General features: G+C 52.4%; 4 protein-coding genes across 4 annotated transcripts; 3 read left to right on the top strand and 1 right to left on the bottom strand.

Annotated features, from left to right (window-relative positions):
* Nucleotides 1–36: 36 nt before the first annotated feature.
* On the top strand, nucleotides 37–636 carry Z520_08085 (uncharacterized protein; the record flags this gene model as incomplete). The annotated part of the gene is made up of 1 exon (XM_016778582.1): nucleotides 37–636. The coding sequence occupies one exon, from the start codon at nucleotides 37–39 to the stop codon at nucleotides 634–636; it is 600 nt and encodes a 199-aa protein (XP_016630430.1).
* A 1,589-nt stretch (nucleotides 637–2,225) lies between these two features.
* Nucleotides 2,226–4,201, bottom strand: Z520_08084 (uncharacterized protein; the record flags this gene model as incomplete). Its single annotated transcript, XM_016778581.1, has 2 exons — nucleotides 2,226–3,963; nucleotides 4,014–4,201. The coding sequence occupies 2 exons, from the start codon at nucleotides 4,199–4,201 to the stop codon at nucleotides 2,226–2,228; spliced, it is 1,926 nt and encodes a 641-aa protein (XP_016630429.1).
* A 402-nt stretch (nucleotides 4,202–4,603) lies between these two features.
* Nucleotides 4,604–8,566, top strand: Z520_08083 (uncharacterized protein; the record flags this gene model as incomplete). The annotated part of the gene is made up of 1 exon (XM_016778580.1): nucleotides 4,604–8,566. One exon carries the CDS (start codon nucleotides 4,604–4,606, stop codon nucleotides 8,564–8,566), a length of 3,963 nt encoding a protein of 1,320 aa, XP_016630428.1.
* A 6,916-nt stretch (nucleotides 8,567–15,482) lies between these two features.
* Nucleotides 15,483–15,908, top strand: Z520_08082 (uncharacterized protein; the record flags this gene model as incomplete). Its single annotated transcript, XM_016778579.1, has 1 exon — nucleotides 15,483–15,908. One exon carries the CDS (start codon nucleotides 15,483–15,485, stop codon nucleotides 15,906–15,908), a length of 426 nt encoding a protein of 141 aa, XP_016630427.1.
* Nucleotides 15,909–17,298: the final 1,390 nt, after the last annotated feature.

Raw genomic sequence — 17,298 nt, 5'->3', positions numbered from 1 at the left:
AGTCCTTCAGCTGAAGCATTCTCCCATTGTACTATGATGGCTCCACTGCAAGTGAATCCTAGCCAGTATACCAATCTGGAATATCTTCTAATCCATACCATATATGCACTTTCTTTTTGCATCCTTCTCTGCATTCTCATCCTCTTCCGCCAGATAAGGAACCAGAGTAACCGGTCAGAATTGAGGAACCACAGATCAGAATCAGCTCAGGAAGACAGAGATTCCAAGCAAACAGATCAGCATCTAATGCACTCGACCATTCCTTTGAATTTACGACTATCGACAGAATCCTCCCACCGAGTCCGCGACTCTACTTCAATGCGATCAGCTCCCATCACAAGCGGGTATCTGGCAGCCAAGGCAAAGCTTGAGAACGCGAGAAAGGTGGACTTTGAAGTGAGGGCCAGGGCCCGAAAACACGATGTCGTGGCAGACACAGCCCCAGGCGACGAGACACGCAGCATCGTTGACGACACTGGCTCCGCATGGAGACGACATTCCTACCCACCACCTTCGCCTCAGGGCAGTCTGCTCAGTGAGGACTGCAAATTTGACGGGACGGAACATTTCTGCGATGGCCAAGATGCTCGAATTGTCTGGCGGCGACGGACATTGACGTTTGAGGGAAGGCGTTGAACGTCCAGCTTCCTAGCCACGCGCCTTCTCCGGATGACAAGCCTTGAGTTGGAAGCTTCTTGCTCGGCGGACCCGATAGATTCGGCTGCTATTGAGTGAACATCACCTCATCTAAGAACTCGTCCCCAGTGTCTTCACGATCCCGTCCGGGGAAAGGCGATTTGGCGACAAAGGCACCGCAAGAGAACTTCCAAGTGTGACGCTGCCCAGATGACACTTCGGCTGGACCGGATCAAGTGTCAAGATATGGAAAAAGTTAGCTCATGGAATACGAATGGAACAGGATTTCCGGGAGGATTAAACGTGGTGGGTGGATTGTGGTCTGGATCAGCTGTGTTTGGGTTTTTGGAGTTGGCTTTCTTAGGGTTCGTAAGGGCAATCAACGACTCTGCTGAGCGAGGCGTCTTTGCAGATCACGTACCAGTATAGATATTTATGATGCGCAATTGGACGACAGCGACGTCAAAAAGGAGGGACAACCAGAGCCAAAAGGGCTGCCGTTGCATTGAAAGGTCTAGAATGAATGGAATCGCAACGAAGTAATATGTGTGAGATGTTGTGTGCTGGCCTTTTTCAGCTGAACAGGGATCTGGACCCAACGACACGGGCGAGCCGCCCATTTGACGTTTCTCAAACTTTTTTATTTCGTACAGCTCTCGCCTAGCTGCCCACGTGTCAAGGGATGCAAGGGTTAGTGAAGCGAGAGACGAGGCGAGACGAGGCGAAAAATATTAATCCTCCGAAAAAGTCAAAAGAGCTGGCGACGTTGGTTGTTGTTTCGTGTGGGTTGCGTGGATGTGTGGTGGGTGGTGTCAGGTGGTGTGACACACGGCGATACCGAGTCTCATGGACCCAGGAGACGACTCTCGAGCAGCTACCTAGGTACCTAGGTACACAGTATCTACGCACGAGTCAACAGATAGGTGGATGGATGGATGAATAGGTAGGTAGGTGGATGGCATCAAGATGGATTTGCAGTTCATCACTTTTCAGACGGCTGGGGCTGGGCTGGGGCTGGACTTCATGGACGACTAACCCAGTACGTATGAGGTCTCCATGTCTCCATGTCTGTCTACCTAGGTATCTGGTTATCCGCCTGACTTGTCTGTTTTTTTCTGTCCGTAGAGCTATCCGCAAACACATCTGTCTGTCTGTATATGTATGTATGTAGGAAGGTGAGCTACTCGTCTTGTTCGTTCGATGGGCCTCATACATCGTTTGCTTGGATGGACAAAGTTGAGCTATCATAGGTAGGTAGGTCACGCTCGGCATCAATCCCCTGTCATGGGTTCTCCGTCATTGGGCCTATGTCCCTTCCATTCCCTTTCATTCCATATCTCGGTCGAATAGCCATTCTTGCATTCGGTATTATCAGTGTGCTATTGCTCGCTGATGGGGGAGAAGATTCTGCGTGTGTACAACACGGGTTCATCTCCTTCTCTTCAGATGTCGTTTAGATGGCTTGATATGGTCCACATGGGAGGCTCGAGTCCGCCGTCGCGATGACAAAGAGTATCCTGCTCCCTGCACCCTGACAAGCAAGTGCAACCACTCTTCCCCACGGAGCGATACACTTGCGCCCGGGATACCTAGCGGCCAAAGCCAAACCATCCTCTCTTCGTTGGCTTCTGCTCCTCGCTCTTCTCAACCTTTCCATTCACCTCCTCTCCGACTCCTCCCATCTGTACGTCCTCCTCAGCTCCTGCATCACCTTCGGGTCGTTTCTGGCCGGGATACTTGATGTAGTTCCATGCCAGATCAAAGAAGAGCGGTTTCACGGGCACTGGGCGGAGTTTTGGAGGGTAGTTCACGAGATTGGTTAGATCCACGTCCGGAATGTATTCGTTGTGGGAGAGGCGTTCGATGAGAGGAGCAGGTTTCATGGCGGTCGCTGAGGCGGTGTCCTTGAGGGATGATGGCTTCGTTGCGCTGCCGAGAGATTCCAAGTCAGCCAGTGCACGGAACTGAGTGACTAGTTTGCTGAGAGTGGCTGTCGTCTGTGTGAGGTGCTGGGATGACAGGTCGAGTTTTGGTGGTGCTGAATCGTTGTCGGTGGGTGCTGCTTTCAACGCGGCTGTGGCACTCTCTGCCAGCCCAAGTGCTCGAGCATACAGGGCCAACGCATTTGGTATATGGTCACTGATCGCATGTGACCGGCCAACAGCCAAACACTTCAAAGCACGGAAGTATGCTCGTTTTGCATCAAGCTCGTCCACAAAAGCGCTGTCCGCAATGACACCAGGTAATTCCTTGACAGCATCGAGACTCTGCAGAATCGAGTCGTAGAGTGCAACCCTCTCCCGCAACCTCGATAGCTTGCGACCTGAACTCTCCTCCTTGGGGGCGCGGGTTTTGCCGTCCTTGCGTGGCTTCAGGGCCTTTGTAGGCTTCTCGGACTCAAAAGCGAGACCGTCATCCGTGGCACCACAAAGGACCCTATTGCGTCCAATCCGCCATTCGATCACGCCGTAATTAACTGCCGTACGAGTTATTTGTAGTGACTGCAGGCGAGCATCGCCAGTGTCAACGCCTTCGGCAATCAGCTCGTCAATGGCAGTCTTCGTGGCATCCGCGGCGTCCTGACGAGCGGTGATGACTTCTTCGTAAGCGGTTGCTAGGTCGTTGGCACTTAGAGATCCATCTTTGAAAGATTTGTAGGCTGTGTTCAACTCATCTTCCCGTTCTTTAGCGAGACCGAGGGCTTCAGAGATGTTGGCGTCTTCCAGGTTCACTTTCCTACCCCTCCAGGATATTGTTGAGGGGATTTCCTTGGGACCTCCTTTCGTGGGGGCAGCCTCTGTCCCAGTCGAGAATGACTGTGGATTGATGCTCTCAATCTCCTTCCGGACAGTGGTTTCGCTAGGAGGGAAATTCTCAATAGCGATGTCATTGATGGCTTTTGTGCGGGGCATCTTCATCTGGTATGCGGCATAACGAATACTGGGTTCGACGATGCCTGATAACAGTTCCTTGTACGTATCCGTCTTCGATGAGCGCGCCAATGTGGTGTACACAACCTGAGCGATGGAGTAATTCTGAATACATCCCTGCCATCTTCCCTTCTCGAAATCCAGACTTCCTCTTAACATGGCGAGATAAGCACGTGCCTCGAGTTCGTCTATCGTTTTTGCGCCGGTCGCGCTGCGATCTTGCAGGATCGTCACAAGATTGTCGGCGTAGGTAATGGCTCTTCGAAGCCTGGAAGCGATTTGTCGTTTCGTGGAGCCGGGCATGGGCTTCTGGGTGTTTTCTGCCGACTGGGCCGATTTCATGGCCATAGAAGATGCCCATGCTCGCTCGGAGCTGGCCAGAAGCAGTTGCACCCATCTGTGAAACAAGTTAGTCAACCAGCTGCACTTCTGAGATGAGAGTCCTACTCTGCATTCTTGGACACATTCTCTACAGTCACTGGGGCCTTGGGAGTGTATTTTTTCCCCCGAGTTGCGGCACCAAGTCGCCTGCGGAGGTTGTGGATTTTCCGGGTGGCTTGAGCATGGTAGGCATCATAGTCTCCTCCCAGCAGAGCCCGCTCGCGCTCAGAGACGATCGAACTGGTGATATCCATGTTGGAAGCGAGTTGGGCCAGAGTTGCTTGTGTTGGAAGCCTCAACGTGGCATTCAAGTTGCAATGGAGAAATGAGGGCAGACGTAAAATGTGGGGACAAATCCCAATGTGCGGCGTAGCGGCGTTAGCAAGCACGAGCCAGCGAGCGCAGGCCCAGCGAGCCAGCGAGCCAGCGAGCCAGCGAGCCAGATACGAGGTACACCTCGTTTACTTTTTGACTTTTCTCTCACCTGATGCTCATCATTGATTCACGTTCGGCTTGCCATCTCAACCTGTCTTTTTGCCCCCGTTGTTCCAGTGGCTTTCTCCCATCCATTTCTACATGCCCGAAAGACAGTCGACTACCACCATTAGCAATCGTTATCTTGAGCTTGACTATACACCCTCCGTCTTGATCGTGGCATGATAGAGCGGACTGCGGCATGCATTGAACCAGCATCTCAACTCTTTCTTCGACGGCTCGAGCCTCCTGTTCGCACGCACCGTGCGCTTGGTCCCTCTTTCTGGAAAAATGGAGGTAACCAGCTGGACGTTTCTCCTTGGTGGCCATTGTACCTCAGTAGCATCCGAGCTCGGCGTTCGAATCCACCTGGCCTCGAGTCCGTTCTTCCCTGCCCGAGACAGTCCTGGCTAGTCGAACCCGGCGAGATTCCTCATCGATCCCGAGTTCGAGCTTCGAAATCCGATGGATGTTCTACCCGTCTTCCATCTTCGTCCTCCCGAGCCTATACTAGATCAGCAAAGTTCAGGCAAAAAGCTACTGCCGTGTCTGCCAAGGAAGAGGAGAATTTGCAGGATGTACTTCTACACGATCCACCATCCAGCACTCCGAGACACATGATTGTGGAAGATATAGGAAGCAGCAGCAATGATCCGGTTGCCGCAGGCGCGCATGAAGAGTCGGGGAACGAACATGCGATTCCAACCGTCAAGGAAACAGAAAAACATCTCTTGCACCTCCTCGATACCAACAGGGATGTGCAGCCAGACCCGGAAAGCGACGATTTTGATCGCGCTTGGGCTTTGTTCAACCAGCTCCCGAATCAGCAAGCGTACGCGTCTGAAGTCTTCCATTTCCTTTCCAAGTCAAGCAGAAGACGAGATCAGACCCTCGCTTTAAGCGCCTTCAGACTCATGGATGAAGAGCAGAGATCTCGAGCTGATTACGAGCGAGCCGTTCGATCAGCGTTAAAGGCGGACAACTATCGGATAGCTTTGAGAATCAATGCTCGTGCTACCAGGCGCAACATGCAACAAGGCTGCAGTGTGTTCCTCTTGTTACATGCTGTCTCCAATCATCTCTGGAATACCGCTGCTACGGTGTGGGATACCTCTTTCAAGCGAGTTCCTTTCCGGGCTGGACAAACATCGCCAACTCGGCTTGCCATTGCGAAGGAGATTGGCAATTACCGCGATCTACCGTTCGCAATATACCAACTTGGAACAAAGCTGCAGGAGCGGGCGACAGTCACCATGCAACATTCAGGAACTCTCTCAACTCTATTCAACGAGCTTCTGACTGCCCTAGTACGAAATGGTGCTCTTATGAGCATAATCACACCGCGTGGACTGCAACATTTGTTACAGCTCTCGACCGACCTAGCGCTGTCCAAACCGTCTCTTTACATCACTGCCATTGATACCATCAACAAAAGCGCCGTGAGACCGGACAAGGGAGCATTGGCTGATCTCGTGTACAACATGCTTCGATCAAGTCTCCCAGAAGTGCCGCCACGACCCCAGGCCTTTGGTTCGCTCTTATCGATACACTGCGATGAAGGAGCCCCTGCTGAGACCTACAACCACTATCTGGATGAATTTTCAAAGTTCTACGGTGTTGCAGATCTCAAGAGCTACCAAAAGGTCCTCTCAGCCCTTGCTGCTCAAGGTGATGTTGATGGTGTCCAGCAGACCTTTTCACGCCTTTGCCAGGCCCATTCACGGCCCACCGACGTGGCGTACTACACACCGCTCCTGTACGTCTTCGCTCGCCTTGGCGATGTGCAAGGGACAGAACGGGAATTTCAGTCAATGGTCGACTCTGGAGTACGCCCGAACTCCTATTGCTGGAATATCCTCCTCTATTCACATTCCAGGTCTCTCGAACCTTGGCGGGCCTTTGAAGTCTTCGACAAGATGAAGGCTGAGGGAGTAGCACCGGATGCGTTTACTTTTACGACTTTGATGGGTATCTTCTCAAGAACTGGCGACACCGATACTGTACTGGACATTCTTGAACAAGCCCAGCAGAATAAAGTACAAGGCTCATATGGTTTGGTCACTGGTCTGATACAAACATACTGCCTTAATGATCAAGCAGAAGCTGCGGAGAGGCTAGCTGAAGCAGCCACCACTGCCAATCTTCAGGGCTCGCCTGTCACAATGTGGAATTATCTGCTACGTCACTACGCATTCGCAGCGGATGCTGAAACTATGCTACGTGTCCAGGGCCGTATGAGGGCGCTAGGAGTCGAGCCCGATGCTATGACTCACGCTGCGTTCATGACAGCGCTCGTGGTATTGAACAAAACTCGGGTTGCGATGAAAATACTGAGGAATTTGAACTTGAGTCAGGCACTTGCCGCTACACCCTTTCATTATGCCATCATTTTGCACGGATTTGCAAAAGAGGGTGACAGGGACATGGCCAGTGTTGTCTATCAAGAGATGGTTGAGAGGTTTCCAAGGATTGGAGCCAGTCCACGTCTTGCGATGCTCCATCTACAGGCTAGTAGAAACTCTATACCCAATGAACAGCCCCGGTTCGCAGCTCAGTACTTGGAAGAGATTCTCCATGAGCTCTCAACGCAGGACCGCGCAGCACGTCAACCGCAGCCCGGTCTGCGCCGCCGCCGAGGCGTTGATGCCATTCCAGCAGTATATTTGGAGTATCTTATCGACCTCCTTGCAGCAAGAGGTCAAATCAAGCGTGCAGAGAAGCTCGTCCAGAGATTTCAGTCTCTCTCACAGGCATCATACCTTACTTTGAGCAATGCCGCCTCTTCCTCGATCCAGTTCCTGACTAGACGCCTGATGCTTTCAAGCGAGAGTCGTGACTGGGGAAGGGTTGAGTCTACTTGGGAAGAGATCCTCGAACGCGGTGTCCAGACAGCAAGAAGATTTTCCCGTGCAGGCGGAAAGAAAATCCCTGCCGAAAGCGGAGCTCCTGATGGCCAGCAACTTCTGCCGGTTCTACCCATAGGTCTACCCGACACTGAGTTTCTCACGAAGGAGACCTTCTTGTTCGAGTCGATGATTCCACAGGATGCCCCAACTTCTGGTCCGTTGGACGAGCCCGGACTGGCGATCATTCCCTCACAAAGATACATTCTCGAAGCCCCTTTGACACGATACTTGAGCAGTTTGTCTGTCCGTGAACTCCAATCGCGGGCTACAACTCTCGTGGCCGAGCTGGAGAGAGTGGGGTTTGCATTGACTAGTAAAAATTGGAATATGTACATTCAAATTTTGACACAGTCGAAGGATCAGCAACACTGGCTACTTGCCTATGAACTCTTTGAGCAGAAGATGATTCCCAATACCCCTCCATGGCCAGTCTTACGGCGTGGTAAGTGGTTGTCATCCAAGGCATCACAAGGGTCTCCTCCGACGCCCGTTGCCCGCAAGACCGTCGAAAAGCGGGACCCGGGCCAGTTGATGCCAACCTATTACACTGCAGTCCACCTCGCGAGCGTCCTGCTCAAAGCAAACAGACTTGCTGCAGAAGGCGACAGAGCCACATACATGGCTCTTCGGAAGACTGCTCCTCAAACCTGCCGCTTTGTCCAAAACATGCCATATCATAAAGACCGAATCCAAGGGGTCCTCCTCCGCGGAAGAAAGATCAGGGCCGATCCACAAAAGCGTCCTCGAGCATTCGCTGAGCCGGATCGGTCCGGTGTGTTGGGAAGCAAATCACCAACCGACCACATCCCCGTCAGAGAATTAGTCGGGTTTGAAGATGCTGTAAGACGCGACACAGGTGACAAGTCATCCAGTGCAGTGGAGCAAGCACGTGAGATACACTTAGCAGAACTATTTGAAGGGCAACTTACTGGCTCTCCGAGCACGCGAGACAAAGAAGGGGACCGAGAAGATGCGGAACAAGTCAATCGTCGAGCAGGGCACAAGAAAAGAAGGCTTGTTCAACTACTGGCAAAAATTCGCCGCGACGTCTCACTGCCGCGAACGATCAGCGATGCATACATCGGTCATCCAACGATACCTCCGAGTGAGAATCTGTCAGCTCGAAAAGGAACTCCGCGCTCAGGAGGACGAGGCTTATATAACGCAACTGATCGACGATTAGAGCAGAGCGCTCTTGGCAAAAGAGAAATCCGCGAGCAGCGACGATTATCTGGCTAATCCTCTTCAGAGCCCTGCGTCCGGTGTAACTTCTCCACCGCAGACAGGCTTCAGAGCGCCCTCGGATCCTTTCAGGCGGGAAATGGCAGATCTACTTCCCCTGGGATGTCTTGGACTGCTTGTCAAGTGAGGGAGGAGCGTACCTTGGTGGACAAGACAAGTCAAAGATTGGAGGGCCACCAAAATCGACCGGAATGTTTGCGACGAGGAGCACCAAAGGAGCGAAGAAAAAATGCCGCCATGATAACAAGCAAACACGGGACCAAGTCATTGAGCTTGAAGAGGAAGGATGAATGACAGTGAAGGGTCAATATGAAGTGCTCGAATATCAACTTCAGACGCTTGATGGTCTAGCCCACTTCTTGATCTCTTCTAGTTGGCAATGAACCGACAGGATTGTGTCGTATGAACGCAACGAGAATTGCATTAGCTGTTCCACGGAGCCTGCAGCTGGTGGATTGGGCTGCTGGAGGTTGATGTCCCAGTATTATGTGCATAGCAAGCGGGCGGAAACTCTTTTGCGGTGAGAGAGGAATATTTTGTATACTAAACTTTTGATCTTTACGATTCAGACTTGTGTCGAGTCTCGAGTATCTTAATCACAAATTACGCCCACCTCCTCCCCCTTACCCATGTCTCATCTTATGCTGGCTATACACAGTTCTAATCTGATACCAACACTTCAACTTCCTCCCTCCGGGCGAGACAAAGCGATGTCTTTGTCCGCGATGGGGTTTCTGTCGAGAAGATCCGGCTTGCGCGCGGGTGTGCTTTTTCGGCTTTTGGTCGTCTTTTTTCTCCTGACTGGTCCGAGACGCCGTCCATCGAGAAAGTTACATGGATGGATGGATGGGTGGATAGACGGAGAGATAGATCAACGTCACCGCGTGGGCGAATAGAAGGGTTTATAGACCGGGGTGGATCATTGATAGATGAGGTCGGGGCGACAGGGGAGGGGATGCACAGGTTCGTTCCTGGTGCACTCATTCCCCTTTAATATACCATGTACCTAGGGTCTGCATCTCGCTTGTCGGCTTTTCCCGTTTTAAGGTCACATTTCGCTTTCTCGCAGAACGAAGCTTTGGGAAACACCAAACAGTCGAGTGGTACTAGATCTGGGAATCTGTGTCTGTTCCGGAAAACACTGTCGGACACAAACTGTATGTTTCCTGCTCAATAGACATGTAGGCAGCCGGGAAGGCTAGGTAGGATGACAAGCCCCTTGGCCTAACAATGGGAAATCCTGTCGAAATCTGGGAAGCTTCGGATTCTATAACAGAAATCACATCTTGCTGGGTTGGCCACTGTCATTTGGCCAACGTGATATGGCGACAGTGCTACAGGGGGAAAGTGCGCCCTCCAGAGGTCCCATCTTCGGCACGGAGGATTCTGCTTGGTATGAAACCCACCTCTGTCACAGCAGGAACCACGGGCAAGCTCAACAGCTCCCACTGCAGAGCATATCGTCAGGATGCGGTATGGTCCTTCGAGGCTGCAAAGAACCGGATCTGGAAGGAAGGACTGCACGTTAGTAATGTTAGTAAGCCGGCAATAGTGCGAGGATGAAGTCCGAGAGTTGACTTGGAATAACTCTTTGGCAGCCACAGGAAGGGTCAGACTTTGAGTGGAAGGTGTGACGGAACAGACCACGCGGCAGAATCGAAGGTCTGGGTATGGCGAGAGAGACACGAGCTGAGAGTAATGGTACTGGGGCCAGAGAGATGCGTGGAAACGGGGATGCCTTGATTGTTACAACTGCCCCTTCGGCGTATGCGGACACTGTCTTCAGCTGTTGAGGATAGCCTGGTAAGATTTATTGTATTGATTTGGAAACTTGGACGAAACCAACGCTGGCTGGGAGCAATGCGCTGCTGCGAACGATTCAAACTTGTTCCATTCAGGTTTCCGAAACCGAAAGGGGATTCCGTTTTCCCTCTTGAGTGGAAAGCTGACACTTGCGGCAGGGTCATTTGCCTGAACCCTTATCGTTGCTTTGCGCCACAAGTCATCTGATAGAGGTCGAGGCTGTCACCGTCACAATTCCGTCCAATTGTTGCCCGAGTGCTGCGGGAGAGGGTGTGGTTCGTCCGATCCAGACCGCCACGCCCTTGTGGAGGGGAGTCCTTTTGTGAAAACGATCTATCATCTCCTGTTGACGGTGGGATCAAATTTAGACCGTTGTGGTCAGCAACCAAAAGATCGCCAGACGAAACCAGCCGCTGACAATGTATTCGCAGCTATGTCAGTGGGCATTGTTGTGCGCTCATTCTGTAGGAATAGACAGGCCGCAGCGGTAGGCCTACCTCATGGAAAGTCTATGAGAAGAGCAGGGGTGACGAGCGCACACTCACAAAATCTTTCTCGTGTGCAACACGAAGACGGAGCTTTCGCAGCACCATGTGATCAACGCGAGCACGCAATGCACCAATCTCTAATCTGTCCAATCGCACACATTCGGCCTCGCACATGGTGCCACAACCATTTGGCGGAGAGCAGCTTTTTGGTGGTCTCGGGTTCTCGTACACTTGAAAACATTCCACGGTCAGCCTTTGGTTCGACTGGTATTGACGTTGGTGATTCGCAGGGGTTGGCTGCGACCAATCCGGCACATGGTAGATCCTCGGACATGACATGAAGCATATCTTTTGATTCTGGACGCATTGTGTTACCAATCTAGGCCATGACCCGCCTCCTGGAAGACGGTAGATCACACCGTGCCCTGTAAGGCGGAAGATTACCGTCCAGCCTCCGCAAACCCGTAGCTCGATGCAAGGCTGCCGATCGGATTACCTTTACCAGCAATAATAAGTAGGCTCCGCGCGGCAACCGGGCCTCAGGTACCCAGAGATCACGTCAGTGGCAGGTAAAAAGATGCATCAGGCTGAGAAGAGTGGTCAGCACTAGAGGGAATGCAGGTCGGCGTGGCTCGGTGGGCGGGCGACGGACCTGACCGCTGGCGCGGGAATCCTTCTCCGCATTATCTGATTCAAGAAGACTGCGGAATGGTGCAAACCAAAGGCATCGTTGCTTGAGGGCGCGCGTTTTGTGCTCCATGGCCTCTCACCGTCTGTGTCCCATTCATCTCGGAGGGTATGCGCAGAAATGGCGCAGTGAGGTGCCCCCAACAGCAGTCAGACACAAGACCCTCGTCTCTTATCGCGAGCAGTCTCCTGGATTTGTCGTACGAGTTGGGCCAACAAACCAATGGTCGTCCTCGGCTGCTCGTAGATATAGGATGGTTCACTAGCCAGTCCATGCGGAGCCACTCAGCGAGCCTTGAGCGAGCACATTGAGCCGGGTCACCGCAGGCGCCCCTGTAGAGGTCCCAAGCAGGGTTCCGACAACCTCTGAATGCGGGCGCCATGTCGAGGGTGTGACACTGTGTACCTTTCAGGACCAAGTGTGAGCTGGCTCAATGGATCAACTAGCTTTGGCACAAGATTTTCTTGCAGCTTGCTGATCCGACAAGTCTTACGATGAGTGCGGAACCCCTCCTGCAACAACCCACTCCCACTTTTGGGCCATGTGAGGTCGCCTCCATCCGTTCGTGCAAGGTGTTTGATAGTCGATCTTTGGTGTGGGGTCTTAGATTTTAACCCCTAACATCCCATACCCATGATTGAGAGTCCTCAGTATGGTGATCGACTTCAGACCCAGACAGGATCTCCAGCCAAGACAATAGCCGGATAGTACGGCATCACAGGTAAAGGATGGAGGATACCACGATGACAAGGAGAATGCCTGTATGTTCTGCGACAAGGTGCGCAGTAACTGACCCGCCGTCATGTTGGAGCTGGAAAGAACCGTGTCAAATGATCAGCGAAACCATTGTGGTGAGTACTGTTCCTTGTACCGACTGGCGTAGGGTGTTGACGGCAATTGCCCCTCTTGTTAACATGCCTCATTGCGAATTCGACCGGGTCCAACAAAGCACTGACTCGTGGTTTTGGTGCGCAATAATTGCTCAAGCACGTTTCTCCCAGTTGAACGTCAAGGGGGAGCTGGCTGGTGTGGGGTTCACTTTCGTGCTACAATGCCAATTGCGCCAAAGGCCTGAAACACTCTCTGTGGCATTCGCTGCTGTCGCGGCTAGCAGACCGTTGACAGCGCGGGGTCGACAGACCGTTAGCGCAAACTGACCTGTCACATTTCTGAAGTAGCGGCAGCACGGACAGGTTCAGGCGCGTGATTCGTCTTGAGCACAGATTATCGTTAGCGAGATTGGCATTTCTGAATGAAAGGTGGCCTATGTGGCCGACACCATACCCTCGTACTGTGCTAGTCCAAGGTCTCATACTGGTGGAGCACCGACGACGCTCAGTCTTTTAACTTCCAGGTCGGTTGCGGTGGGCCGAAGCGCTCATCGCGCCCGTGCCAATCAGACTTTGGCTGCAATCCTTGATTGCGGAAGGGCATTGACTGGGCGAGTCGGCATGGGCGAGTCACTGAGACTTCTGACTGTCCTGGATGCCCGAGTCACAGATCAACCACTGAGCGCATTGAACAGGTCTCACGCACGAGTAATCGCACAAGTATGCCCTCAGTTGTGAGTGTCGAGGGTTTCGAACACTAACCCCACTGATAGTATTCCGCAAGGGACGTGGAGCTACTGCATCAAGCCGAGCAGCTAGCCGGATCTTCCCACTGGGCCACTGCTAGATATCGTAGGAGCCAGGAGCTCTGAGAATGTGATCTCGCATGCTGACGTTGTTCTCACAAGAAAAGCAAAAAAAAATGTTATCCCTTGCATCTTCTGAAGAAAAAAAGGTCAGCATCCCGGATAGGAATCAGGTAGACGGACAACGGCCTCACCACGACCGTGAGGAATTTGCTCGTGCCTGACCCGCGAGGGTTGCACACTTTCAAACGTGGAGGTATTGAGAAATAGCTCGTAAATTTTCCAACCGTGCGATCTTTCCCATGGCAGGAAAATTGGCATTCCAGGTGGCAGGCCACTCACAACAAAATAACATCCCACGCCCTTGAGCACGAATGGTACGACAGCCAAGCGTTTGTGCATAAAGCTGCTGCAAGCTCTAGACCGCAAATACGATGGTGTGGGAGGGTGTTGCATAAGGTCGACGAATTAAACCTAGCAAAGGGCGAGGTCCGTCCCTTGGTTGGCCTAATGAACCATGTCAACTGTAGTGGAAACTCTCCAGGTGAACCAAACGGGATGGACGGGGGTATTCTTGGAAGTCTAGCCACGAATCTGGGTGATTTGGGCCTCAAAGAATGCCAGAACACGGTCGAAGCGGCATAGTTTTCGAAAAGAACAATCTCACGAGCCCAGCGCAAAGCATGACCACGGGCGGGTAGTTGCCCATAAGATTTGTGTCAGCGGTTATTGAGCACGGAGGCTACCGCTAGGGCTGAGCAAAGGGCAAAGGCCTGATGGGCCCAAAAAGCACCCTTTGGTTCAGGGTTGGGTTAACGAAGCAGCGGCATGATCACCCTTTAGGGATGAGGGCGTCTCGAACGGGTCACTCCCAGAGTCTGTGAGTCGGAGGGTGTACAGTTGTAAAGGTCCGGTGACTCTGCAACAGCGACGTCGCGGCAGCACTGCCTCTTGTTACCAGTCTCCCACTACTAGCACGCACATCCCGCTTTCGCTCAGGCCATTGGAACTAGCGTACGAGGTAATTATGAGCCCTCATCGAAAAGGTGAGTAACTCAGCTGTAGCTCGAGGATGTGACGGCTTGGGCCTAAGCTTTCTCAGTCCAAGAAGCAAGGACTCGGCTGGCTGCAGGGAGCGGATTGGATGGTGCCTTGATTGCGTGGGAGGCACGGTTGCCAGGATTGGGGCCCCTGGGCTCATGGATTCGTTTAGCTGCAGGTGGCCACCGAGGGCAGACGAGATGTCGGAGGGTCAAGGCGGTAGGACGGGGAGGCGAGGAGCGAGGACAAGGAGCAGCAGGAAAAGGAAGAGGAACACGCCTCAGGCCGAAGGAGCCGTGGTGGATAGATGACCCTCGTACTGCGGAGTTGCAGGGTGTGTGAGTGAATTGAGTAAGTTGAGTTGAGTGAGAGAGAGTGTGTGTGCGTGCTTGCGTGAAAAAGTGGAGTGAGTATCCAAGTGAGGAGGGGGTTTTGGCCAGTATTGGTGGTGTGAAGGCGACAAGCTTGGAGATGAGACGGGCAGGGACGAGGGCTTCCCAAGGGCCACCTGAAGCCTGAAAGCCTGCAGGGTGCGACAGCTGCACAACAGCGCTGGCCGCTGGCCGCTGGTCGCTGGATGATGGCTGTTGGCTGCTGGCTAATCGCCGACCGGGATGTTCCAGTTACTGTTAGGCTGCTGCTGCTCTAGGGTGGGACCCCCTAGACCACCCCCCGGCTCCATCATGACTTGGTGGGCATCCAAACCAGCTTAGTTGTTCCCCTCTTTTTCCCTCCAGGCTACTGCAGCCTTCAAACACGAAGGCCATTCCCGATCAGGCACCCTCCTCTGCACATCTTTGGGGCCTCTTAGCCCTTGAACCTCCACGCTTCCCAATATGCACTACATTTTCTTTATCTACTAGAAGGACGAAGCCTCCCATCATCAGCCCTTGACCTTCACACACACCTCCCCCTCCTTCTCAGAAGACAACTTTTATGATTCATTACCGTCTGGAACCCGGATAGCTTCTCAGCCTCTGGCACACCCTCTTATATTCACAGATACATCAAACGTCAGCCGCGTCTGAGGATGAGATACAAGTCTGCCTGCGTGACCCTCCATTGACAAACCCACCACTGCCACACGGCTATAACCACCACATTGGTCAGCCTGTGGCCTTGCGATACCCTCCTCAGAGGAAATATAAATCGTCACCCACCAGCCATTTTTGGACGAGTCTCTCTCCCTTCAGCCTCTCTAGTCACTTGAACCCTACCATCTCTCCTTCCAGAGTCGTACAACAGAACAACAACAACATGGATTTCCTTCTCGGAGACTTCTGCCTGTCCTGCGATCGCCAAACCAACGGTACAAACTTCTGCTCCTCGGCATGCCGTCTCACACAACTCGATCACTATACCCTGGGGTCGTCGACACCATCCTCCTCTCCCCGTGACACAAGTATCACCACCTTCTTCTCCTCGTCACAACGCCCTTCCCTGACCATCACCACACCTGGTCTCTACCTTCCACCAGCCTACGACTTCTCCATTCACCGGACCTCGTCATCGAATTCGCTCTCTACGTCTTTTATCTCCCGCCCAATCAGCCCGAAGCTGTCCGAACAAGCCCAGAATGATCTGAAAGACTATGCGGGATCTTTCGATCAGACAAGGACCTTGAAAAGACGAGTGTCGATGCAAAGCAACGAAGATATCAAAGCCTCTTGGAGAGGGCCATGAACCAGCATTCTACGACTGGTGATTACGAAGTACCACGGGAATATGAGGTTGACGATGGGGGACAATCAGGTTGGAGCCTTTCAGAGAAGCAGATGATCATTACCAGCTTTAATCTCATTGTGTTTTATGCATAGCCTGGAGGGTATGGGACAAAAGTTGACTGCATTTACATTGGCGTTGGTTTGACTACTACGAAAATGAAAGAGGGTTTGGGCAAAATATGGAGCGGTTTACAAGCGCTTGCGGTCATTCTGAGGGTTCAAGAGCAGCACATGCGTATGGTGTTTCTTCTGCTGTAATTGATGACGGGCTGTGTTGCTGATGTTTGGTCAGTGTTGTGCATCAAGCATCTAGATTGGGCTGGGCGCAGATTGGGAAACAAGAGATCGGGATTGAATCGAGTTGATGCTCTTGGGTTGTTACTTGTGATATCAAGATGTTAACATTATGCAATGCGAGATGCAAAGCCTTGATGGTTGGTCCTGATGGGATGATGCCAGGGATGGACAGAAGGATGGAACCAGACATCGATGGACCACATTCTCTTCCTTTTTCCTTTTATTGGCGGCTTTTAGGCAAGAAAGTTGATGGATTAGGAGCACAGCACTCGCCTCCTCATTGGTTTTCCTTTGTCATCATTTGTGGTTATGAAAGAAAAACTGGCCGAGCAAAGCCTCTACTATAGCATGATCTTACAGGGACTCCTCAGGACAGGGAAAAATTAGCAGGATGAACATTGATCAGGGCAGGGGTTTCTCTCCTGTTGCCTTGGATTCTACTCGCCACCTTGTTGTTCAGTGTCTCGCACACTTTTCTTCCTCGTTGTTGTGCTCTCAGATCTTGCTACCTGACACATCTCCCCGTCCGCCCTCCCGTCGGCGGCCCATCCGTTGTCTCACCTACCCACAATGTGCCTCAACTGTGCTGCGGATACTATCTCCGCCAGGAAAACGAAAAGCAACTTTTTCCCTTCCCGCCCGTCCCCACCACTCGCTGTGGGCGAGACTTAGTTTCCATTCATTCCCCTCTCTCTTCCTCCTTCCCACTTGCGGCCGCTGGGCCACGCAGCTGGAAACTCAAACCCAGCTGGATCTTTATTTCCTGGACAGGTTATGTACGTATTACTTGTATCCAAGGTTTGGCTTCTTTGGGAACTGCTACCCACTGAACTTGGGCTCGACATGCATTCCACCGCCTTTTTGTTTGGTTCCCCTGCCTTTCTCTGTCTCCATCTTGTTCCCGTCTGGGTGACCCAACCCCGCTTTGCTTCCCCTGCTCTTTGCTTGGGTGAATCTGATCGCCTGATCGATCTTGATCCTGATCGATCACTCAATCGCTCGTCCCCTGTTACTCGGCACACATCTCCTTTGATTCTTCATGATTCATCATT

Source organism: Fonsecaea multimorphosa (assembly GCF_000836435.1).
Source record: "Fonsecaea multimorphosa CBS 102226 unplaced genomic scaffold supercont1.17, whole genome shotgun sequence".
Lineage (NCBI taxonomy): Eukaryota > Fungi > Ascomycota > Eurotiomycetes > Chaetothyriales > Herpotrichiellaceae > Fonsecaea > Fonsecaea multimorphosa.
The sequence above is the reverse complement of the archived record's forward strand: the minus strand, read 5'-3'. Positions and strand labels throughout refer to the sequence as shown.